This window comes from Mesoplodon mirus (assembly GCF_964341445.2).
Source record: "Mesoplodon mirus genome assembly, chromosome: 4".
Taxonomy (NCBI): Eukaryota; Metazoa; Chordata; class Mammalia; order Artiodactyla; family Ziphiidae; genus Mesoplodon; species Mesoplodon mirus.
Window position 1 is genome coordinate 160,032,373 of NC_138979.1, and position 24,544 is coordinate 160,056,916.

The 24,544-nt window shown below is 38.6% G+C and overlaps 2 protein-coding genes across 6 annotated transcripts in view; both read left to right on the forward strand.

The window, feature by feature from the left end:
• Window positions 1-900: 900 nt before the first annotated feature.
• Window positions 901-18,793, forward strand: PTGR2 (prostaglandin reductase 2). Of its 3 annotated transcripts, none has more exons than XM_082618491.1 (10): window positions 901-995; window positions 5,449-5,533; window positions 6,849-6,967; window positions 9,034-9,225; window positions 11,908-12,078; window positions 13,345-13,554; window positions 14,561-14,682; window positions 15,857-15,944; window positions 16,715-16,754; window positions 17,582-18,789. In XM_082618491.1, exons 2-10 carry the CDS (start codon window positions 5,497-5,499, stop codon window positions 17,665-17,667), a joined length of 1,065 nt encoding a protein of 354 aa, XP_082474617.1. In that variant the 5' UTR covers window positions 901-995; window positions 5,449-5,496; the 3' UTR covers window positions 17,668-18,789. The 3 variants fall into 3 exon arrangements, with proteins under 3 accessions (XP_082474617.1, XP_082474618.1, XP_082474619.1); XM_082618492.1 differs by lacking the exon at window positions 901-995 and adding an exon at window positions 1,051-1,069 and having other exon boundaries at window positions 17,582-18,790; XM_082618493.1 differs by lacking the exon at window positions 901-995 and adding an exon at window positions 5,964-6,053 and having other exon boundaries at window positions 17,582-18,793.
• A 956-nt stretch (window positions 18,794-19,749) lies between these two features.
• The window catches only part of ZNF410 (zinc finger protein 410), a 40,285-nt gene continuing 35,490 nt past the window's right edge, over window positions 19,750-24,544 (forward strand). For all 3 annotated transcript variants that reach the window (XM_082619484.1, XM_082619486.1, XM_082619485.1), the window contains exon 1: window positions 19,750-19,857. The gene's annotated coding sequence lies outside the window, so the exon portion shown is untranslated. The remainder of the gene's footprint in view (window positions 19,858-24,544) is intronic.

Sequence of the window (24,544 nt, forward strand, 5' to 3'; positions counted from 1 at the left end):
AAGTTTCTCCTCCTGCGTGAAGAAGTTTGCACAATAGTATAATTCTTCAAGTCCTTTCCTGAAGCTTTTCCGAAGAAGTAAAAATTTCAGAGGTGAAGTTACCAGGAGCTCCAGGATGTTTAATGATTCTTACCCACTTGCTCACAATCCCAGTCGTCTTTCAGCTACTGAATACAATGATTTACGCTGAGCTATTAGCTCTGACATGAATATAGTATAAATAGCAATTATTTCACCTGCCTAATTCAGAATGGTCTCCCTTTGGGTTTGAAGTCCCTGGGGAATCCCAGCTATCCTAGGAATAAGCCTTGCTCAACCTAGTTCAACACAAAAGGAGGCAATTAACAATTATGAAATTAAGATGCCAGGTCACACTGGGTAATCCATCTTTGAGGAAGTTGGGATTCTTCGCGAAAGAAAAGACAGCCCTGTTGTAAGGGAGGGAGTCCTGGGCCAGCAGTCTGGAGAGACTATGTAACCCCAGCACTTCCCCTAACCAGCTGAAAGGTAGATGGTCCAATCACAGCAGTTCTCCAAGCCTCAGTTTCCTCGGCTATAAAACGAAGGGTAGGCTTGTCGGGCCCCTAACTAAGTGTAACTTTCCAACCTGAGGCTCGGGGAGAAATCCATAAAACAAAATTCCTTCAAAGTACTGCTAGAAGTGAACTCACGGGTCAAGGTTGAACGATTTGTTCTTTGGGTCCAGGTAGCAGGGGCAGCTATAGGCCACCAATCCCAGTTAACTTATTAATACACTTTGCCCATACATGTGACTAGTCTTTAAATCTCCGCACCTTCGCAACCTTCCACGGAAACGCTGTGACCGAGGCAGGTCTGTAGCCTACACTTCAAAAGCCCGCCCCTGGGAGGGGAGGGGGTGAGGAGCCGAGGTCTAGTCGTGCGCCTGCGTACTGAGGTCGGAGGGCCGAGGTCGCGCGGCGAACCCCTCGCAAGCTCTGCAAACCGCGCGAGATTTCCTACCGAGCTCCTTGGCGGTGAGTGAAGCGCGGGGCTCCGCCGGCCGGGCCTGTTAGGGCTGGGGAACCCGAAGCTGGGTCGGGCCCTTCAGGTGAGGGAGGCTCAAGGAACCAGGGTGACCTCCCGGCTTCCTCCCGGAGCTGCTGGCGACGCTAGCATTATTGCCTACGTCACTGGGATAGGGAATGCTCGAGAAGAAGCAGAAGCAGGGATTTTTTTTTTTTTTTTTTTTTTTTTAGAATTTTGGTAGTAAGCAACCTCAAGTTTGGACATAATTGTGTTTAAGGTGTCCTTGGGATGTTCATTTAACACATATTTAATGGGCACTTACCATGTGCCAGGCATAGGGGGTGAACATAAATCACTGAACTAAACAGGCGTGAGTCCCTATCTTGTTGTTTACATTCTGGGAAGTCAGTCTGAAATACTGAGTTGTAGACGCAGATTTTTAGTAATTTACGTATGAGTGGTTGGTAGTAGGACCCATAGAAGGTGAAGCCACTGAGAAACGGAAGAGCCATGCAGGAATCCCCACATACAAGGGGAAAGGAAGGAAAAAAGAAGTCTCAAAGGAAAGGAGAGCGACCGTCCAGAAAAAATGGAAGGAAATCCCAGAGATTTACACGTTTTGTAATAAGGCCGTGGGCAACAGTCATTTGTGGCAGAATAATTGAGCAAGATCAGGGTAGAGAATTTTTTTGTTTTTTTTTTAAAGATGTTAGGAAGCTCATGTTATGGCAGTGGTGTGTGTTGTGTTTGCCTGTGGGTTCTAGTGCAGTCACTACCAGTTGTGCGACCATGGGCAAGTTATTCAAACTCTCTGTGCCTCGTTTTCCTCCTCTATAAAATGGGAACAGTGACAGTACCATCCTCAGAGTGTTGTTGGGTGGAGGGGTTAAAGGAGACAATGGCTATTAAGTCTTTAGCCCAGTTCCTGGCACTTAGGAACATTCAGGAAACAGGCTGAGAGAAGGAACTTTCCCAAGATCCCGCGTGATTAGAAACAGGACATGTACTCTGCTTTTCCTAGTTGGGTGCCCTACCCCTTATAATAGGCTGCAAGGTAGATATACAGATAATACACTCTTTTTGACTGGCACTAGAATTTTTCAGTTGATCATTGATCTGGTATTATTTTGGAATATTGTTTACCACCAGTTAGGAACCTACGGGCAAATATGGTCTGCTTGATGTCAGTCAATAAGGACTTGAGTTTTTTTTTCCCTCCCATTTGGGATGAATAACGCCACCACCACCACACCTCCTTTCAGATCTAGAGCTGGTGTATCCTATTGTATATTTTAATTTTGTGACTAAATTTCTTTATGTTTTAAATGTGTTGTTTGTTGTGCTATGGAGGGATATTGCACGATTATCCTACATTAGTTAATTGTAGTGTTTGATACTTGAAAACTTTCTAATTTAATACAGAGGGAGAAAACTTTAATAGTGTACTTTTCATGCTGATAAGCAGTATTTGGACAAATCTACAGTGTGCATAATTTCAAGTAATAAAACATACATTGAAAGTAATTAGGGAAAAGAGTGGCAAATATGAAACTTCATTTGGAAAGACTCCTTTGAAAATTTAGCCATCTTGGTGCTGTTAATCACCACTTAAGGTCAGTTATCTTTGGATCCAATATCAATTTGGAAAACTTTGCCTTTTAACCCTATGTAATTTACACACATGGTGATTCAATAGGAGATTTTCTTTAAAAAAATACATTTAGCCCTACAAGACATTATGAACTTCTCGCTGTGATGAAATAGGATGCACACAGCACCACCTTTAAAGATTCTTGCCTAAAAAGTCTGAACCTGCATATAAATCAAACCTCTAGATCTAACTACCTGTCAAGGATAAGAGGGGATATAGAAGAATGAAGTAAATGACATTATGAGAAAAAATAAAATAAAATAATAAAAATAGGGACTTCCCTGGCGGTCCAGTGGTTAAGACTCCACGCTTCCACTGCCGGGGCCACGGATTCCATCCCTGATCAGGGAACTAAGATCCTGCATGCTGCTCAGCCAAAAAAAAAAAAAAAAAAGACACTATGAGGATGCAATCAAAGGTCATTCAACAGACAGAGGAATGAAGAAACATGTTTTTTCAACAATCAGTGACATGAAATAAAAAAGGGGAGACTCAAAAATACAGTATATGGACCTTGATTCTAATGAACCAACTGTAAAAAGATGGAATTTGAATGTGCACTAGGTATTAGATAATGTCAAGGAATTACCTGGACTATTAATTCTGTTATGTTAATGGCATAATGTTTATGTTTAAAACAACCTGTTATTAGAGATGCATAACTGAGGGACTTTTGAATGAAATAGCATGATATCTGGGATTTTGTTTTAGTGGGAAGCTGGGGAACGCAGTCCTTAGCTGGCAACATTGTGTCCGAAAGGAGAGAGTGGATATTGAGAGCAACCAGCCATTAAGGTCACAACCAGTGAGATTATAAATATATACATTATAAAAAGAAAGGAAGCAAATAGGATGAATATCCATGTTCTTCATTCTATTTTATGGAATGCCACTAACATCAGACATTTAGTTCTTAATTAGGAGCAGAATTCCTCTCCTCTTGAAAAGGGTACCTACAGAAGAGTTGAACATTATTATGTGACTATATACGTGAAAACCGTGTTTGGAGGTGATTGGGGGGCAGTAGTGGAAAGAGTGAGGACAAGTGAGATCTGGGATGAGGAGATTTATGTTTCAGTCCTAACTCCTCTGCTTAACTGCTATGTGATCTTGGGTACAAACTGTACCTCAATTTCCATTGTAAAATAAGGATATTACCTATATACTTTGTTTTAAGAAATAAATAAATCTGTGTGAAAGTTCTCCATAAGTTATCTCCATATAAATACTATGTTAAGCAAGATTTGAAAAATACCCCGTGATGATTATTTAACATTTTTCTGAGAAGTATACATAAATCTCAGGTCTATATAAGAAACTCAGGTACTATATGGGATATAGAGAAATATGAAGAAATTCAAGAGTCCTGCAAATTTAGAAACTAGATTAGTAGAGTCATGGGTAAATGAAATTACCCAGTGATACAAGGCAAGCATTATTAAATATCAAATGGATCTACAGATGGTTGTCAGATGTCTAAGTGTGCTGCTGTATAAACTTAGAAATGATGCTAAGAGCTAAATAGATTGCACCTGTTGATAAGCAACAAGGATATATTGTATAGCATGGGGCCTTATAGCCACTATCTTGTAATAACTTTTAGTGGAGTATAAGCTGTAAAAATGTTGAATCACTGTGCTGTACACCTGAAACTAATATAATAATGTAAATCAACTATAATTTAATAAAAAATATGTTGCCATTGTAAAAAAATAAGTCATTGATATAATTGTTGTTCTTGGGCTTCTCAATGTTATTAGGTACTAAAGAGGATGAAATAAAATATCTAATGAGAGAAGACAACTAGTAAATAATTTAAAAAGGATAATATTTGCTTAGTAACTTAAAAATCAAACCACTTAGACATATAGGATGGAAATTTTTATGTAGTAGTTAAGTGATTGGAATGTCAGACAGCTTGGGTTTGGATCTCAACTCCACCACCTTAAGAAAGTGCTTAAACCCTTTAAGGCACATTTCCTCATCTATAAATTGGGGATAATAATAAAATATGTAATAGGATTGTTAGATTAAATGAAATATATATTAAATATTATTGAATACTACATGGATATATATGTGCATATATATATATATATGTATATATGTTTCATAGCACAACAGTCCTTGGTACAGAATAACACTAACGGTCTGTTCTCATTTTTAGTGATGGATGAAGCAAGCACATGCCCAAGTCAGATAGTGCTAGCATTGGAACTTCATTTTGCTTCTTTCATTAGCTCAGATTGTAAACCCAGAATAAGCTGATCCTTTTTTACTCACTTGGCCATTCTATATTACATAATTTCCTAGAAGATGAGAATTTTAAAATGCTTTTGATGTATTACTTTTATAATCAGCAGAACTATTAAGAAATTTCCATTTTGAGAAATGAATAAAAATTTTTGAAAATTTGGTTACATCTCAAACGGCTAGTGTTTTATTTGCTACTAGACTAACTGGCTAACTCTGGAGGAATATATCATGTTGTTTTCTTTTAATCAAGCTACAGTAGGAGCCTTAATCATGATGGCTTGAAGATGAATGTGCTTGAATTATGAGGCCAAAAACATTTTGTTCCACTCAATCTTCAGTGAATTTGTTCTTATTAGCTAAATATTCTAATTAGATTTAGTCTTTCTTCATATATTTGCTTTTGGAGGCAAACTCTAACAGGAGACTACATCTTTTTTGGATCCTAAATATGATTTTTCCTCTCCTTGTTCAGAAACACAAATGTACTTTTTTTTTAACTTAAATTGTTGAATATTTCATAACTTACTTGTGATTTAAAACGTTTCTGTTTATAGGAGTTATTTTATACAGAAGTCTTGTGAGACCACTGTGCAAACAAGGTGATGATTGTACAAAGAGTGGTATTGAATTCCCGACCTGGTATGTATTTGTCTGTGATGAAGGAACAGCTGTGGTCTTTAATAATTATTAATGCAAATGGAGGAACAAAAAGTAATAATATGATGTAAATGTGGTAAATTAGGTAGGAAGATATTAACACTAGTAGAGATATTAGAAGAAACTCTTTAAACAATATAATATTCATTTTAAATTTTTATTTATTTATTCATTCATTCATTCATTCATTCTTGGCTGCGTTGGGTCTTCATTTCTGTGCGCAAGCTTTCTCTAGTTGAGGTGAGCGGGGGCCACTCTGTTGTGGTGTGCAGGCTTCTCATTGCTGTGGCTTCTCTTGTTGCAGAGCACGGGCTCTAAGTGTGTGGGCTTCAGTAGTTGTGGTGCATGGGCTTAGTTGCTCCGTGGGATCTTCCCGGACCAGGGCTCTAACCTGTGTTTCCTGCATTGGCAGGCGGATTCTTGACCACTGCACCACCAGGGAAGTCCCAATATTCATTTTTTTAAATGATAACTTATCAAGGCCACTTGTTGGGGAAATAAGGTATTTTAAAATTATTATAATTTTTAGAAGGTTATATTACAAATATATGTGGCTTTTGTTTTTTCTTTATAATGTGTATCATTGATTCTTAAGATGTGCTTTTCTGTTTTATGTGAAAAGCACTGACCTATGTCATCCTAGGTCATCTAACCTGACATCTAACCTGAATCATAGAAGCGTAGGTATGGAAGTAACCTGAGAGGTTTGGGCCCGTGCTGCCTTGGTTTTGGTGCTTACCTAGCATGTGGCCTGGGAAAGACACTTAACCTTTTCTCAGTTTTAGTAAAGTGAGCAATTAGATTAAAATGTCTACATTCTATTTTCACCTTATAAATTTGATGATTCAATGAATATGAAGTTTTAATTATATTCATTTAGTTTCTCTTTTCATCTTAAAATGAGGAAGGATAGTTTACCTGTTTACTTTGGCTAATGTATTTCTGCTACCTTGTAAATTTTAATTTTCATAGTTAAAAAAAAAGCTGGCTGTGCTTTTTCACTTTTTGAAATCCTTCTATAATTTTATAACAGATGAGGTGATTTACCCGTAATCACCTTAAAAAAGAAATTTTTACATTGACAGCAATATGCCAAAGGAAATTCTTGGAGAAAACCAAGAGCAAGTGAAACTATTTGAAGAATTTATGCTGAGTTACAGAAAAATTACAAAACAATATGGATTTCTTCATGTGTGTATTCCAGGAGTGCTGTAAATCTTAGAGTGACCTTTTAAAAATAATAAATAATTCTATGGGAAAGTGACTTTTTGATTTATATTTTTGCCTAATATTCTAGGAAAAAATGGTAATCCAGTGGCGGAAAATTTTCGAGTAGAAGAAGTAAACTTACCAGATAATATCAATGAAGGACAAGTACAAGTCAGAACTCTTTACCTTTCTGTGGATCCTTACATGGTAAGAATCAGGATTTTGTGACTTAGTGAAAATAATTTTATTTTCATATTTTTTCATGTTGCATCTGAATTTCATTGTGCAAGCCTCATGATTAATAAATATTTGAGGGACTTCCCTGGTGGCGCAGTGGTTAAGAATTCGCCTGCCAGTGCAGGGGACATGGGCTCGAGCCCTGGTCCGGGAAGATCCCACATGCTGTGGAGCAACTAAGCCCGTGGACCACAACTACCGAGCCTGTCCTCTAGAGCCCGCGAGCCACAACTACTGAGCCCGCGTGCCGCAACTACTGGAGCCTGCACGCCTAGAGCCCGTGCTTGGCAACAAGAGAAGCCACTGCAATGAGAAGCCTGCGCACCGAAACGAAGAGTAGTCCCCGCTCGCCACAACTAGAGAAAGCCCGTGTGCAGCAACAAAGACCCAACGCAGCCAAAAAAACATACATGAATAAATAAATTTATAAAAAAAAATCACTCTGAACCCTCAGACTAGTCCTTTCTGTTATATTTTCTCAAAACAGTACCTTGACCTTCAGCCTATATCCCAGTTGTAATTAATAATTATTTGTGTTTTTATTAGATATTTTTGCTAATAAAATCTTATTATGACAAAGATCTTATTTATCACTGTATCTCCAGTGACAAGCATAAGTGCTTATTATGTATTAAAGGAAGGAAGGAAGAAAATTACTTTGGTTGCTTTCACTTGACACTGTTCTAAAAAAAAAAAAAGGACATAAGCATCTTTAAAGGGGAAAAAAGAAATCTGATGAACATTAAATTATTGAAATTTTATATCATTCCAAATTCACAAGTAATTTTAATCATATGTATGTACTGTATTTTACATGGTTATATTTAATATGTATATACTATTTTGATTTCATATTTGTGATTTTATATTCATACCTTCATATGAAAAACTAGTCCAGATATTATTATTATTTTGGTGGTTGTATAACATTTTATTGTGTTGACATCATTCGCTTACCTATGGGGAATTACTCGTTCCCACTTTTTCTATTAGCCTTAAGAATCAGGTTCTTGGTGTGGCCAGTATCCAGTGGCTGCTGCACTTGCTTTTCAAGAATATATGGGAGGGGCACACAAGCAGAAGTGTAGGGTATTCCCATAGAAGCTTCTGCCTCAATTCCCTATGTGGTCTTTTCCCCTGGTGAACTGAACCAGACCATGGGGGGCCCCTTGATCAAGCAGCCTTCCATCTATTCCATCTCCTGGACCACACTGTAGGCTTGTACATCTTGGCCTTCATGAGAGAGGCAAGAGTGAGCCACAGAGAGGAAGAAAGCCTGATTACCTCTGGGAGAAGTCTTTAGCCCTAGTCCTATGCAAAGGTGTGGTGCTATTGTGACATTATGTCTTTGAGGAAGAAAGAGAACATCCAGCTGAGGTTAGGAGGAATGTTGTAGTGCTTGGTCTGAAGTTGTGATGAATAACTGTATAAAAATTGTTTCATTTCTCTTTTGGGTTATTTCCATTGAGGAAGCAGTATTGCTTGGCTGAAGAAATGAGCAGTATTATGGTCTATATGTTACTAGTTTGTTTTCTATAAAAAAATGGACAGTTTTATAATATTATCAGCAACAGTAAGTGTACCTAATTTGCTACAATCCATTGAAACCATTGATACAGTATCTTGTATTATTTTTGCTAGCATAATGTATGTAATATTATATAAATTTCTTTAAGTAATTAAGAATTTTAACAGCTTTATTGAACTATAATCCACATTTCATACAGTTTACACATTTAAAGTGTACAATTCAGTGGTTTTTAGTCTATTCACAAAGTTGTGGAACTATCACCACAATCTAATTTTAGAACATACTTAAAATTCCTTTTTAATTTCACTTCTTTACCTGTTATAGAAGGGATACTTTTTTTTCAGGATAAAAAATAACTGAAAGGAAGAGAGAAATTAAGGTAAGTTTTGTTTGGCTAACACTGTACTTTACTTATTACAAACTTTCTTTTAGTCACTGGGTAAATTAGTAAACTGTTTCAGTATTATCAGAGAGAATTATCCTAATCTATGTTTTCTTTTCTTAGCGTTGTAGAATGAATGAAGACACTGGCAGTGACTATATATCACCTTGGCAGCTGTCTCAGGTGGTTGATGGTGGAGGTATTGGGATTATAGAAGAAAGCAAACACACAGATTTTACTAAAGGCGATTTTGTGACTTCTTTCTATTGGCCCTGGCAAACCAAGGTTATTCTAGATGGAAATATCCTTGAAAAGGTGATGTATAATATAAAGTATCTGATTTTTCCCCCCTGTAATTCCTTTTTTATGCATTTGGTGCTCAGTTCTTTTTGTTATCAGGGAAAAAATAAAAGCACATGTTTCCTTTTTAGATAGCTGTCAGAATATGGAAAGCCTTTTATTCCTCTTCCACTGTTGGTTGTAACTATGTATGACAGTTCTTAGATTGCCAATGAGTGATGATGTTTTCCATATTTAATTTCTCAAATTTTACATAAATGTTTTATACTAAGAACTAGAAGGCCCCTTATAGTTGTATGCTTTAAAGTTTCCTGAGAAATTACCACTTGACTTAAGAAATTCATTTGGTTTGTGCTTAATTCCATCTTGTGTCAGAAATCTTGAGTTCGGTTTCTACTGTTAGGCTGAACCATGTGGAATTACCAATATTTGTCTGTTTTGACCTACAAAAACTGGCAGCCTCATGTAATTCAGCCTAATATTTGTCATCAAGGAAGTTACCTTATATCTCTGAACCTCAGTTTCCTCATGTGCAAAATGAAAACAATAGCTACCTCACAAGTGAATGTGAAAATTAAATTAAATTTAGCTATGAGAAATGTGATTAAGGCTTTGTAAAAAGCTTTATAAAATTTTAGTATTTTTTATGATTACAAATTATTATAATCAGTTAAAGATGGCTGTTAAGATAAAATGAGGTGCGGGAGACATTACACAATCATTTGGCAGCTTAATGGTACTAGTAAAATATATTTAACTAGAAATCTCATAGCAGGAAGTGAAAGAAACATTCAGCACTTTCTAGTTTTCCCTGTCATTGTGCTATAGTGGGAAATTGGGCAACTGGAGAGAGCTTAAAAATGTTTGGGGAGTAGGTATTAGAAATGAGGAAGAGGAATTCAGAAGGGATAGAAAAATGATCTTTGCTAAAAGCAAACTTACCTCACAATGTTTTTATACTGGCTTTACTAATAAATGACTATTAACTACAGGATACATTTCTGTGTAGTGTACGGTAGACCTTTCTGTATATTATAGACTTTAATATCTCCATTACCTTTATTCACACATCAGACTTAACTGATAGCCATTTAAAACTGCTGATTACAAACCGCCACTTTCTTTCTTTGTGGCAGACCAAGGTAGCGAATCTTGATTACTTTTGGTGGTTTATTGAGTTTTTACCAAAATTATTCAATTCCTTAAAAACTATTATAAAACCTTTATGGTAGGGAGTCTTTCTATATAATTTTTTTTCAATTATCCCTAATGTTACAGATAAGAAAACAGGCACAGAAAATGTGAGAGAAGTATAATTAACTATTGATTGGGCCTGGTAAACATATAAACGTAAAATGCTAAAAAGCTGACAGAGACCTCATTTTTTATTTATTTATTTATTTTTTTTTTCTATTCTTTTTGCGGTACGCGGGCCTCTCACTGTTGTGGCCTCTCCCGTTGCGGAGCACAGGCTCCGGACGCGCAGGCCCAGCGGCCGTGGCTCACGGGCCCAGCCGCTCCGCGGCACACGGGATCCTCCCAGACCGGGGCACGAACCCGTATCCCCTGCATCGGCAGGCGGACTCTCTACCACTGCGCCACCAGGGAGGCCCTGACAGAGACCTCATTTTATTCTGTAATTAAGCTAGAAGAAATTGTATCACACCTTCCTTACACTTCCATGGACCATTTTAAGCATCAGTAATGAGAACTGTTAGAGTTTGAGCTCTTTTTTTTTTTTTTTTTTTTTTTTTTGCGGTACTTGGGCTTCTCACTGTTGTGGCCTCTCCCGTTGCGGAGCACAGGCTCCGGACGCACAGGCTCAGCGGCCATGGCTCACGGGCCTAGCCGCTCCGCAGCATGTGGGATCTTCCCGGACCAGGGCACGAACCCGTGTCCTCTGCATCGGCAGGCGGACTCTCAACCACTGCGCCACCAGGGAAGCCCTGAGCTCATTTTTATATAGATAAATGTTTACTCTGGAATTGCTCAGAGATTTTTAAACCTTCCAGTTTTGCCTAGTGTTTTCCTGTTAAGTGTTTCCTCTCTTTTGAGATATTTGGGACATTGCAAGAAAGAATGTTTGGTATCTCTTATGTGGCAATTCTTTTTTAAAGGTTTTGTAGGGTTTTTTTACTATAAAGAGAAGTAATATTCTTTTTTTTTTTTTACTTTGTACAAGTAAATTATAGAATTTTAACAAGACTGAAGAATGGTTTATTGTTCTTGAAACTATGTTGGGTTGTTTATTAGTCCACTTTAACTGCCATTACAAAATACCATAGACTGAAATTTATTTTCTCACAGTTCTGGAGTCTAGAAGTCTGAGGTCAAGGTGCTGGAACATTTGGTTTCAGGTGAAGCCTCTCTTCCTGGCTTAAAGATGGCTGCCTTCTCACTGTGTCCTCACACAGCATCCAGCCTTTCCTCTGTGCACCTGCATAGAAAGAGATCTCTGGTGCCTCTTCCTCTTTTAAGGACATAAGTCCTATCAGATTAGGGCCCCACCTTTATGACCTCATTTAACCTTATCTCCTTAAAGGCCCTATCTCCAAATATACTCACACTAAGAGTTAGGTCTTCACTATATGAATCTGGGGGGGACACAATACAGTACTTAACAGGTTGTCTCTACCCTGTTGACTTAAAATGGAAATTACTAGTATTATTTTTAAAAGGTATGTATATATTTTTTAGGTAGACCCACAGCTTGTGGATGGACACCTTTCATACTTTCTTGGAGCTATAGGGATGCCTGGTCTGACCTCCTTGATTGGGATCCAGGAAAAAGGTCATATAACTGCTGACTCTAATCAGACAATGGTTGTTAGCGGGGCTGCTGGTGCTTGTGGATCCGTAGCTGGGCAGGTAAACTTTCGGAGAATAATCTGATTTTCTAAAAAACTAGTCCTAACTGAATCTCTGGATATGTGTATATAATTTAAAACATAAAATTGAACAAATTTATAATATGATTACTTTACACATTTTTGGTAGAAATGATGCTATAGCATGCTTAGACTCTCTTCTTAACAATATGAAAAATGTTATAGATTTTTGTATTTTGTTCTCTTTTTTTAATTTTTATTTTTATATATTTTTTTGCGGTACGCGGGCCTCTCACTGCTGTGGCCTCTCCGTTGCGGAGCTCTGGACGCGCAGGCTCAGCGGCCATGGCCCACGGGCCCAGCCGCTCCGTGGCACGTGGGATCCTCCCGGACCGGGGCACGAACCCGTGTCCCCTGCATCGGCAGGCGGACTCTCAACTGCTGCGCCACCAGGGAAGCCCTGTATTTTGTTCTCTTTTAACCAAAAATGACATGGTAAATGCTAGAGCATTGCTCTAATCAATATGAAGAAGAAAATCACAGAGTACCTATCTGGAGTTACATGAATTAAAAAACAAATTTATATTTAAAAAAAATCATCTTCAAATAAGAAAGCACTCATTGAGGGTGCTTCCCTAGTGGCGCAGTGGTTGAGAGTCCGCATGCCGATGCAGGGGACATGGGTTCGTGCCCCGGTCTGGGAAGATCCCACATGCTGTGGAGCGGCTAGGCCCGTGAGCCATGGCCGCTAAGCCTGTGCGTCCAGAGCCTGTGCTCCGCAACGGGAGAGGCCACAATAGTGAGAGGCCCGCGTACCGCGGAAAAAAAAAAAAAAAAAAAAAAAGAAAGCACTTACTGGGTTCTAGAAGTATAGTAAATATTATGATAGAAATTTATAAAGTACATTGTTTTATGAATAATAGCCTTTATAGCGTGAAACCATCGAAACAAAACATTTTATCTTAATAGTGATTTTAGTTGCTCACAGGCCTGAAAATTATTGAATTGCAAGATAGAGATGTTTTGGGTCTGACTATTCCTTTTATGACATCATCTTTAAATTGCGAGATTTTAACATTCAAACTAACTCTAATTTTATTCAATCTTAATTTTTAAAAGAATGCTATTATATCTGTTCTCAGTTCTTTTGGTTTCAAATTACTTTCAGCTAAAAGCCTTATAATGTAACCTCAGTTGTGATGAACACTTTCATATATATACTTGTATTAACTTTCATACTTTCACATTTTTACATTTAAATTGTGACAGTAGAAAGTTGTTTAATTTTCAAAAATTTCCCCCCTAGATTGGCCATTTGATGGGCTGTTCCAGAGTTGTGGGAATTTGTGGAACACCTGAGAAGTGCCTCCTTTTGACCTCAGAACTGGGCTTTGATGCTGCAATTAATTATAAAGAGGGGAGTGTGGCAGAACAACTCCGTGAATTATGCCCCTCTGGAGTGGATGTTTACTTTGACAATGTTGGCGGTGACATCAGTGATACAGTGATAAGTCAGGTTGTTTTCTGATTTGTTTGTTGTAAATTTGAATACTACAGTTTATTTGATGTGATATCTTTTTACCTGATACTGAGAGAGAATAAAAAACTTTATAAAATTGTAGGGTTTATGGTGAAAAACATGATGGTCAGTATTGTAATTAAGTGATACAGAAGGGCTTGCTGAAGCTACTTCCATTTGTTTGTGGATTTGCACTGTGAGCGTCAATTTCAGTTCTTTGCTAGCACTGTTATATTTTCACCTGTAATTTATTTTTGTGAAAAAATACAGTTGTATTATTCAAATGAAATTCTAACCTTTAACTCACTTCTAACCATCAACCAACTTACATCAGCCAACTTACAGCCATGACTTTGGGTAAGGAAAGGATTTTCATAGCTTGCAGGTATTTACATATTTTAATTGACAGTGTTACAATTTATCAGCATTAGCTGTTAACACTGCATTGTCCTTTACTCTATGTAAAATTGTTTTCAATTGAGGTTAAATTATTCAAATTCTAAGAAATACTCTACCAATAATAACAAAAGTAGCAACAATGATGACAGTGAGAACTAATGCAATTCTTTTGCTGATTACCAAACTCTTATTTACCGCTGTGTTCCTTTGGAGTAGACTTATTTTCTAGCTAATTAAAGCTCTCTAATACATATAACGGGTAAGTCTTCAAAACAAAATCAATTAATTGGCATTATAATTATATAATACTAATTATATAATACTATAATGCCAATTATAACTGGCATTATAGTATTGAATACTATAGGGAATTCTCTGGAGGTGGTCCAGTTGTTAGGACTGTATGCTTTCACTGCCCAGGGCGCAGGTTCAGTCCCTGGTCAGGGAACTAAGATACCACAAACCGAGTGGTGCGGCCATTTGAACAAAGAAAAAAAGGATTAAATATTACAGTCAAGGAGGCTTTCATTGAGGCGGCCATAAAATTAGTAAACATAGGGAAGGTGTATATCTTAGGTTATAATCATCAATTTTCTCTGAACAGATGAATCAGAACAGCCACATCATCCTATGTGGTCAAATTTCTCAGTACAACAAAAATGTGCCTTATCCTCCTCCACTACCCTCTGCTGTAGAAGCAATCCTGAAAGAAAGAAACATCACAAGGTGTGTTCTACGCTTTCCCCTTATTACCAGATTCAAGGGGTTTAAAGATCATGGATGTATACAAAATATGTTGTTTTCATATATAATTTTTCTTATTAAATAAAACTTGAAAATATACATTTTAAGGTGGTCATTTAGGTTTTGGTTAACTAGGTCCCTGGCAGAAAACTTTTTGAAAAATGCATCTGTTCAATCAATCTTTTGCAAATCTTTTTTGCGAGTGTTAGAAATTCAACTCATATTGGCTTAAGTGTGAAGGAAATTTATTGGCTCATGTATCTAAGAAGTTCAATATTAGTACTGGCTTAGATTTGGCTGGATAAAAGGTTTGCATAGTGGTGTCATGACTCAAGTTTTTTTTTTTTAATTAATTAATTCTTACTTTTGGCTGTGTTGGGTCTTCGTTGCTGCGCACGGGCTTTCTCTAGTTGTGGCGAGTGGGGGCTACTCTTCGTTGCGGTGCACGGGCCTCTCATTGCGGTGGCTTCTCTTGTTACGGAGCACGGGCTCTAGGTGCACAGGCTTCAGTAGTTGTGGCTCGTGGGCTCTAGAGCACAGGTTCAGTAGTTGTGGCGCACGGGCTTAGTTGCTCCACGGCATGTGGGATCCTCCCGGACCAGGGCTCGAACCCATGTCCCCCGCATTGGCAGGTGGAGTCTTAACCACTGCACCACCAGGGAGGTCCCATGACTCAGTTTTTCTTCACCCCTGGGCTGTGCTTTCTTCTGGATTGTCTTGGCTCCCTCGCAGGCTCTTCTCTTGCAGCAGCGGGAGGATGACTGTTATCTTTACTCTTACATTTTACCAGATTAGCAATCCAAGCAAAAAAGAGAACAGCTCTCTTCTTGCAGTTTTATCACATCTCCAAGCTGATACTTAATGGCTCAGACTGGCCTGGCTTTTGTCACATGAGGGTGGGGAAAGGATGTCATCCACAAAGTAAAATCACAGTGTTACTACCAAATGGGATTATAGATGCTGGGCAGACAATACAATAGAAGTCCGTTATACTTAGGCTTGTAACTACACCTAAAGCTGTATCTGACCAGACTCTGTGTGATTAAGTCCTAATGTTTGAAAGATTAACAAATTTTAGAGTTCTGGAATGATTTGATTTGGGCTTTCTCACTCCCTCCCTAGTCTCTGATCATTATCCTTTTCTTCCCCACTACAGAGAAAGATTTCTGGTGTTAAATTTTAAGGACAAATTTGAGTCTGGTATTCTCCAGCTGAGTCAGTGGTTTAAAGAAGGAAAGCTAAAGGTAGAACTTGCTTCTGTTCTTTATCAGTATTATTCTTCCTGCTACTTGATATACTTTTGTATTATTTGAATTTAATATTAGTTTTGTAATAAATATTTCTACAGAAGAAAAGTATACTGAACATTATAAATTAACTTTACCGCCTGAGTGAGGGTAACTCTTCTGATTGAGAAACCCTCTCATTATTCCCTTCATCTAAAATTTTATTAATGTTTACTTTTCTTAGACTATATTACAAAATCAGTAGGTTTTTGTTTTTTCCAAATTGTAATATTCATTAACAAATATTTATGGAATGCTACTATGAGTTAGAAGCTGTGCTTTCTCGAAAGTCTTATAAGCACCTCCTAGTACCTCTCCACCACCATACATCTTTCCTGCCCTCCCTGGACATTCTAATAGATCTCTTGGCTGTGGCTGAAAATCAGGAATTATTGATCTGGTGTCCAGAGACCCTGACCTAGGATGTTCTTGAAATGTGAAAATGATAGGCAAAGTTGTATGTGTGTGTGCTTATATACTTCGTTTTTTGAAAAGAAGGTGTATAGCATGTGATATTACAAACTGAAGATTAGACAATGGGAAAATAGGATTCTACTTAAAAAAATGAATTGATAGGAAACTTTTCTGGACTACCTACACAAAATGAAGAATATCTCTTTTTAGACAGAAAATGCTAAATAGTATTGCTGCCTTTTGCAAAACTAAAAACTGTTAAATAGAAACACTTAAGTCTAAAGAATATAAAATATACCTATTTTGATTTACAGATCAAAGAGACTATGATAAATGGATTGGAAAACATGGGAGGTAAGATGAATGTAGATTTATTTATTATACACATGAGTTCAGCACAGATACTCTCTTTTTTCTTTTAATTCTACTTCTCTGTTGTTTTTTTCTTTTTAAATCATTTCTTTCCTGTAAAGTCTTGATCAAACTTCATGAAGTTCAACTTAGTGGTATTTAAGAGCCATTGTTTTCACATTTCAAATTGTAAAGTAAGTGTTTCTTTGGTTTTGTAAATAACTTATGAAAAAAAATGTAAGAATTGTGAAAGTCATTTAGCCTCTAGGTAACTTTTTCTGATTGAATGGTTCTAAGCCATCATAAGATTACATGAAGCAAATTTTCAATATTGGGGTTTTTTTTTTTACTAACATACACAGATTTCAACACTCTCTTTTGTTTCAAATAAAGAGGATTGAATAAAACTGATAATTTTTCCTTTTTGAGAAAAAAAATTAATATATTTGGAGATGTATATTTCACTTAGTAAAACTTCATGACTAGATTTCTAATATTTTAAAGTTATTTAAAAATTGTTATTGCTGACATTTATCCTCATATTTATTTGCCTCTCGTCTTCAGACGCTGTAACAGTGAACATGGATGTAGACACCAATTAATCATTTCTAGTTTGGGTAAAAACACATTTTTAAGATGTTAATTGGGTTAGTTTGTCCTGTAACTTTGCCAGTGTTTTACCTGAGGTTTCTTTTCATGACAATTTCCTTCTGTACTTAAAATCATTGAAGAAATTATTCAAATTAATTGTATGTGTCTGACCTACTGATAAACATGTATGATGGTGACATTTATGTTTTCAGATAACCTAGTTTTTTTTTTCTTTCCAGCTGCATTCCAGTCCATGATGACAGGAGGTAACATCGGAAAGCAGATAGTTTGCATTTCAGAAGAAACCTCTTTGTTACCTCTGTAAACATCTTCATTAAGGAAATACACGGATTGCTTTCCGTTTTGCACAAAGATTTCAAGATACATTAAAAAAAACCCTTAAGAGTACAGATACCTTTTGATTTAAATGTGATCATAGGTGATATTTTCTTAGCTGCATAACATAATTCTTTCCTATGTCTTCAATATCATATATGTATTCTTCATCCAATATGATTATTTACAATAATAGATTGAAGTCAACATGACCTATTTTTCCTTCTTTTGCTAAAACTAATATTACATGAAATTTATATCAGATATTCTGAAACCACTGGAGATTTGATGTAACTGTTTAATAGATCATACAAAATATTTTTTAAATTAATAACTTTTATTAACTTCATAAGTTGTATTTAGAATACTTGAGAAGGCACTTAGTAAATATTGAACTGGACATGCTTTACGTAATTCTTGAACTGAAGCTTGGTGAAGAATAAATTGGGATGGTCTTTCCATATTGTAGATGGAAGAGGGACTTAATTGCCGGGTCTGTGTGTGTGTAGGGGTTTGGGGGAATTCAGAGCTTGTGGAACAGTTTTTGGGGTAGGAGAGCCGAGGCTTTGTGTTGGGAGTAGTATGAGAAGTTAAATAACTGAGGTTGGTTAGGTTGATGGAGGGACTAGATTTACTACAGAAGATATGTGTTTTGCCAGGTAGTTCACAGTACAGCCTAAAAACTCAAATATATATTGATAAAAGCCTATGTTTATTTTAGGTTAGCAGGCACATACTGTCAAATAGTTACAAAGATTTCGAGGGCAAATAGTTATAATAGACATCAATTCAAGTTTTAAGTGATGAAAAAAATTTAAACAAATACAGCTTCAGAAAATGACAGAACTGACTGAGCAAAGTAACAAATGGTCATAAACATGGATGTTCAAGACCTATTAATGTACCTCTAAATAAGAGTATTTGTTTTTATTAATTGTAATCAACCCTTTAATACAGTAAAATTGAGGGTATTTTCTGAGTGTTGTGCTGGCTTATGGTCAGCTGTTTACAAACTGCAATATACTTTTGTGTAGATTCGAACTGTGTTAGTAATCAGTCACTCCAGTTGACCTCAGTGGCCTTCGCTTCTTTCTTGTTTTATAAACTTTTCCAGAGAGAGCTGCATCTCTTGTCTGTGTGTTGATAACTCCCAAATCTGTATCTTATTTCTGACCTCTTGAGCTAGGTAGGGAACTTTACCTCCAAGTAAATATCCCATAGGCATCTGGAATAGATAAACTCGGCTTATCTAAAGAGGAATTATCTTCCTCTGAAACATGTTGCTTCTTTGTTTTCAAATCACCATCGTTGGTGTACTAAACTACTCCCCTGGTTTCTTCAACCTCGTCTCTGTCCTTGAAAATGCCCTTCTTAGAAAACACCTTTAATTCCCACTGCCACTGTCTTAGCTCAGTCCCTCCTTCATCCTTTGGCACGCAGCAAGTATTCAAAAATTAGTAATTTCACAAAGTCAGTCAAACACATAAAGCTCTAACAAGTTGCGGCATCTGGCCTGAAACTCAAGTGTTCTAGCACCGGTGTGGACATCGGAGAGCTCTTTACATCCTACTGTACTGACGGATCCCAGACTGTAGGGACTTCACCTTCCAAAAAAAAGTTCTACACCGGAGTCTCAATTCTTACCCCACCTGGTATGCAGTGCAGAACTAGATTCTGCAAGTTCCCTTCTCGGGCAGTGAAGCTTCGAGGTCCTCTTCACTAAGAACTTTGATAAATGTTTTAAGTAGTGATCTTTTCTTTCTCGCTTGCCTCCATTGCAACATGTACTGATCTCAGCTGACAGGAGATAACTACCCCATCCGCTGCAGCAGGGGAAGCAGTGACGTCACGCCTAGAATTGACTGACCCCGTTTTTCGGGCTTCGCAGACCACGGAGCTACAAAGGCCGAGAGGGAACGAGTGGGAGGCAGGAGACTGCAGTGCCTTCCCTCTCCGAGCCAAGCCTTCCTGGCCCGCGCAGGCCAGCGGCCCGCGGGGCGGAACCTCCTGCGGGGCTGCAGCAGCCCGGCTCGGAGGCGAGCGAGTGGGTGTGTGGGGCGGGGGGGCGGCCAAACTTCCTGTCCCGCGCTCGAGCTGCTTCCGGCGGGAGCCGGAAGACGCTCTGTGTGGACAGAATTCGGGACCGACTGACGGACGAACGGCTACCCGGGACGGAGAGGTGAGCTACGGGGTGAGCCTGACCGACCCGCTCGGCTAGGTGGTCCCCGAGAGGGAGGGAGCCAGTGCTGGCTCCTCGGGGGCTCGGGCCGAGTTTGCCCCCGGAGAGGACAGGGAAACCGCCCCGGGGCACCCCACCCGGATCTGGAGCGGCCGGTCTGAAACCCTACGGCTTCGGCTCTTCTCGCGGGCTTTTTGGGGCAGATGTTTCGGCTCCTTCGCTTGGTTTCGGGGCCAGGGGCATGGGGACAAGACCAACCTGGAGAAAGCTAGAGTCAGCGAGTCCCCCCGGCGGGGGCTCCCGGACTGCACCCTCCGCGAGGCCTGCGTGCGGACCTTGGGGCCCTTCACTAGGCTGTTGTAATGGGGGAACGAGGATGTCAAGGCGACTCTGCCCTGGACATTTTAGCCTAGATCTACCCTCTTCTTTTGTACGTCCACTTACTTTCTCGGTCTAGAAGAAGGAAGGCTGCTGACTCGGAGGGTCTGGGCCACTGGTTTCTCATTTGCGTGTCATTTCAAGGCGAGGGTGTGGGCTGTGAGAGTCTACAGCCTTATGCATTTCTCAGGTTGAAGTTTCTTCAGAGAAAAGAATTCAGTTAGTTTATTAAAGTTTATCTCACTTGCTCATGAGGCTCTGAAATGCATTTAGGAGCGATTTGAAAGTTAAATATTATTAACTTGGAACTTAATTTGTATTTCTTCCTCAGTTTTGCACAAGGACCAACACAGCGTATTCGCAAAGAGAATAAAAGAAACATTTTAAAATAAAGCCAGGGACATTTTGTTATTGTTAGGGAGTGAGAAATTCCGCTTTGTGTTATCTTCGTGTGAGACAAGGTCAACTAAACTTGCAGTCAAAAGATTTAGGTTCTAGTTTTTTAAGTTTTACATCTAAGTAGAGGTCTAATTTTTGGCAAGTTAATCTCTAGCTTTGGACTTTTTTTTCCTTCTGTAAATGAAGGGGGTTACCTATTCATTCAGCAAATATTTCCTGAATGCTTAGTTTGTGCAGTGGAGAAGGGAGAAGGATGGGAGAAGGATGATAAATTCAATGAACCTTAACCAGTGAGAAAAATATGCAGGTAGACAACTAACTCCCAAGGCAGGCTGAAATAATTGCTAAAGAGAGGTTAAACTGTGTTGTGAGAACACCAAGGGAAGGACAGATTTGTTCTAACTGGAGGGAAAGGGGTCTTCATGGAGGATGGTGTATGAGTTGGATTTTAAAGACTGGAAAGGATTTCAAAAGCTCACAGCTGGATTGGAGGGTTTTATTACTGGAGGGTCTTATTACTGAAGAACTATCACAAGGGAAAGGGACCTTGAGCACTAAAATAGGTTGGAGTGTTCATTTAGTAGCCAATCCAGTGTGTACTGGAGAAAAGGGTTCATTGAGGAATATAGTGGATGCTGCAGTTGGAACAGTATTTGAGGACATATTGTTGAATATTTAAAATGCCATGCTTAGGGATTTGACTGTTAATTCTGAAGCACTGAACTTTGGGTAACGGAAGTGAGGTAAGCATTTCTGTGTTTTGGAAGGATAACTCGAGTGGCTGCATAAAAGATGGAATGGAAAGGGGAATTTTAAGGGCAAGGTGGCCAGTTAGAAGCCTATATTCATAGTGTAGTTGAAAGATAATGAAAAACCTAAACAGGGCATTATGGTAGGAGTAAATTTGGAGGAATCAGAACCACTGGGATTACTTAAATATGGAGGATGAGAGCGATTGTTCAAGACCTAGAATTTGTAGCTGAGTGGGAGAACAATTGGGCAATAACTGAAATGGATAATACAGGAAGAAGAACAGGTTTGGTAGGGAAGGTGACAGTCTAGATTTTGGACATTGTTAAAATTGAGTTAGATATCCACATGGGGATACCTAGCAAGCAGTTAGAAATGAAAGTTTAGAGTACAGAGAGAGGTCAGAAATAGAGACAAAAATTTGTGTATCATTCACGGAGTCATTCATTCGTTATACAAATATTTGTTCAGTGCCTACTAGCTGCTTACAGGAAGTTTGTATAAAAGCCCTTTAAACTCATAGTAAAGACAATCTCAGAGCTTCACAGTATCAGAAATGACTCTTGGAGACCTAAATTCCTTATGAATTACCTACAATACTTTGCCAGGCACTAGGTGATGGGTTCTGGGAGATATAGTAGTGAACAAGACAGGCTAGTTCTTGCCCTTGTTTATGGAGCTTACAATTTAGGGGGTAGCCAGACAAAAAGTGAATACTGTATCAAAACAAAAGAATTAGAAATTGTGGTAAGTGCTGTAATGGAGACAGCAGAGATAGAAAATAAAAGTGGGGGTATGAGGAACCTTCCTTGGATAAGGTTATCAGGCAGAGCGTTTCTGCATGAGTTGATAGTTAAGTAGAGCCCTGAAGAATGAAAAAGAGCAATGGAAGAGAAAACATTCCTAAGTAGAGGAAATGATGTGTGCAAATCCCTAACATAGGAAAGAGCTTAATGTGTTCAAGGAACTAAGGGAGAGTCATCTGGCTGGAGCTTGAATCGAGGCAGGAATGGATCACATGGGTCCTTATAGGTCAGGATAAGGAGTTTGGATTTTTTCTAGATGCATTGGGAAGCCACGTGAAAAAAATGTGAAAATTCACATTTTAAGATGATATTAAGTGATGTGAAGAGAACAGAATGGAGGAAGGCAAAGTATAGAAGCAGGGAGACCAGTTAGGAGACAGTAACAGTACTTCAAGGCAAGGTTGCTGGTGGCCTGGAGTGGAGTAATGGCAGTAGAGATAGAAGTAGGTGGATTTGCGATCTCTTTTGGAGATAGAATCAAGTCCAGACTTGCAGCTGGACTGGATACTGGGAACAAAGGAAAGAAAGTAATAAAAGTGGCTTCTAAATGGGGTGAATGGTGATCCTCCCTTGAGCGGAGGGTTGTGGTCAGAGGGGCTGGCAGGGGAGGATGGGAAATAGGCTTGGGAGAGAGTTCATTTTGAACATGTTAAATCTGAGATATCAAAACATGAGGTAGAGATGTCAAATAAGCAATCTTATGTACAAGTTTGCAGCTCAGAGGAGATATCTGGGCTATAGATAAAAATTTTGGAGACCGTATCATTTAAAGCCATGAGTTCACACTAGGAAGAGAGTCTAGCAAGAGAAGAGGGCCTGGCCTGCAAACTATCCTGAAGAACATTAATATTTAGAGGATGAGTGGAGGAGGAATATAATAGGAGTTATCGAAGGAAACTGGAGGAATGGCCAAGGAGGTAGGATTAAAATAAGGAAGAAGTATCTTAGAAGCAAAAGAGAGTAAGTAAAGTGTTTGAGGAAGGAGGCAGTACTTCTAAGGGAAAATATCAGTTATGACTGGTTGCAAATGACCAACTTACTTGAGGAGAAGAGGAATTTATGACAAGGATGTGGGCAGCTGACAGGATCAAAGGAAATACTGAAGGCCTGGCTTTGAAAAGGACAGGAATCTGAGCAGCCCCAGGGGGAGGCTGCTAATTGCAGTACTGGAGTGAATGGGCTGCTACAGCAGTTTTCACCTTAGTTACTTCTTTTAGAATTCACAGTCTGAGGAAAAGTATCTGATTTGTTCATCATGGGTTGAGTGTCCAACAGTTGGTCAGGATAGAAAAGAACACCTTAATCTATAATCGCACTAAGAATGTATCCAGTGGGGGAGGGATAGATCCCCAAACAAAATGTGGATCCTGTCACCCAAACGGGGAAATGAATGTGGAACAGTCAAAAATAGTAGCTGTCCCTTGCAAAGGTCAAGTAAGATGAGGGCAGCAAAGTATCCCCTAAATTTGGCAGCATGAAGATCATTGGCTTAAATTTGTCTCTGAAGGATTGCAGAGAAATGGGGAGGTGACTGGAATAAAAATCAGGGCTGTAGGAATGGAGCACCCCAGAAGATCCTGGGAAGAGAAGAGGGAAGGCGCAGGATGAATGCTACGGTTTCTGAGATTCGTTCTGGCTTCACAGTTCTATATTCCAAATGTCTTTTATCAGTACCCGTTACCACTTTATCATTAGAATTTAATTAACTCTCATGCTATATCATATACTAGATATGATATTTAAAAGTTTCTTGGTTTTTCTGTTCCTTTCACTACCATTTTATGCCAAAACTTAAACTGCTCTTTTTTAAATTTTAATTTTTGGTCTTTGGAATTCACTAACATTAGTAGAATTTTGTTTTCGTTTTTTAAGTATTACTGAGTTTTGTTCCTGTCTGTATCTGTGGTCAGCCACAGGTTTCGGGGGAGCTGAGAAGCAGATTGGCCCATGGTAAGAGAGACTAGTCCTCTTGGTTGAAATTATGTGCTTTATTTTAACCTTTATGAATAGTGACCAATTGGGGGAGCACAGTGTTTCTCAGTTTCTTCCCTCTTTTTTCTCAAGCCTCCCTCAGCCTTCCCCTTCTTTCCAAAAGCAGGTCAAGGTCAAGGCATTTTCTACCTCCCTCAAGAGGATAAGAGCAATACTGGTATTCTGGGCTTTGTATTCTAGGGTGGAATCACATTGCTTTTTGGAGGTTGACACAATGCTGTTCTGTTTCTTTCATGATGCAGAGTATTAAAAGCCCCTGGTCATCTTTCTGTTTGGAATACACTCCCTTCTGTATGGCAGTCAGGACTAAGGCAAGAGACCTGTATCAGCTCTGTTCCCCTGTTGCTTGCTTAGTTTACTTT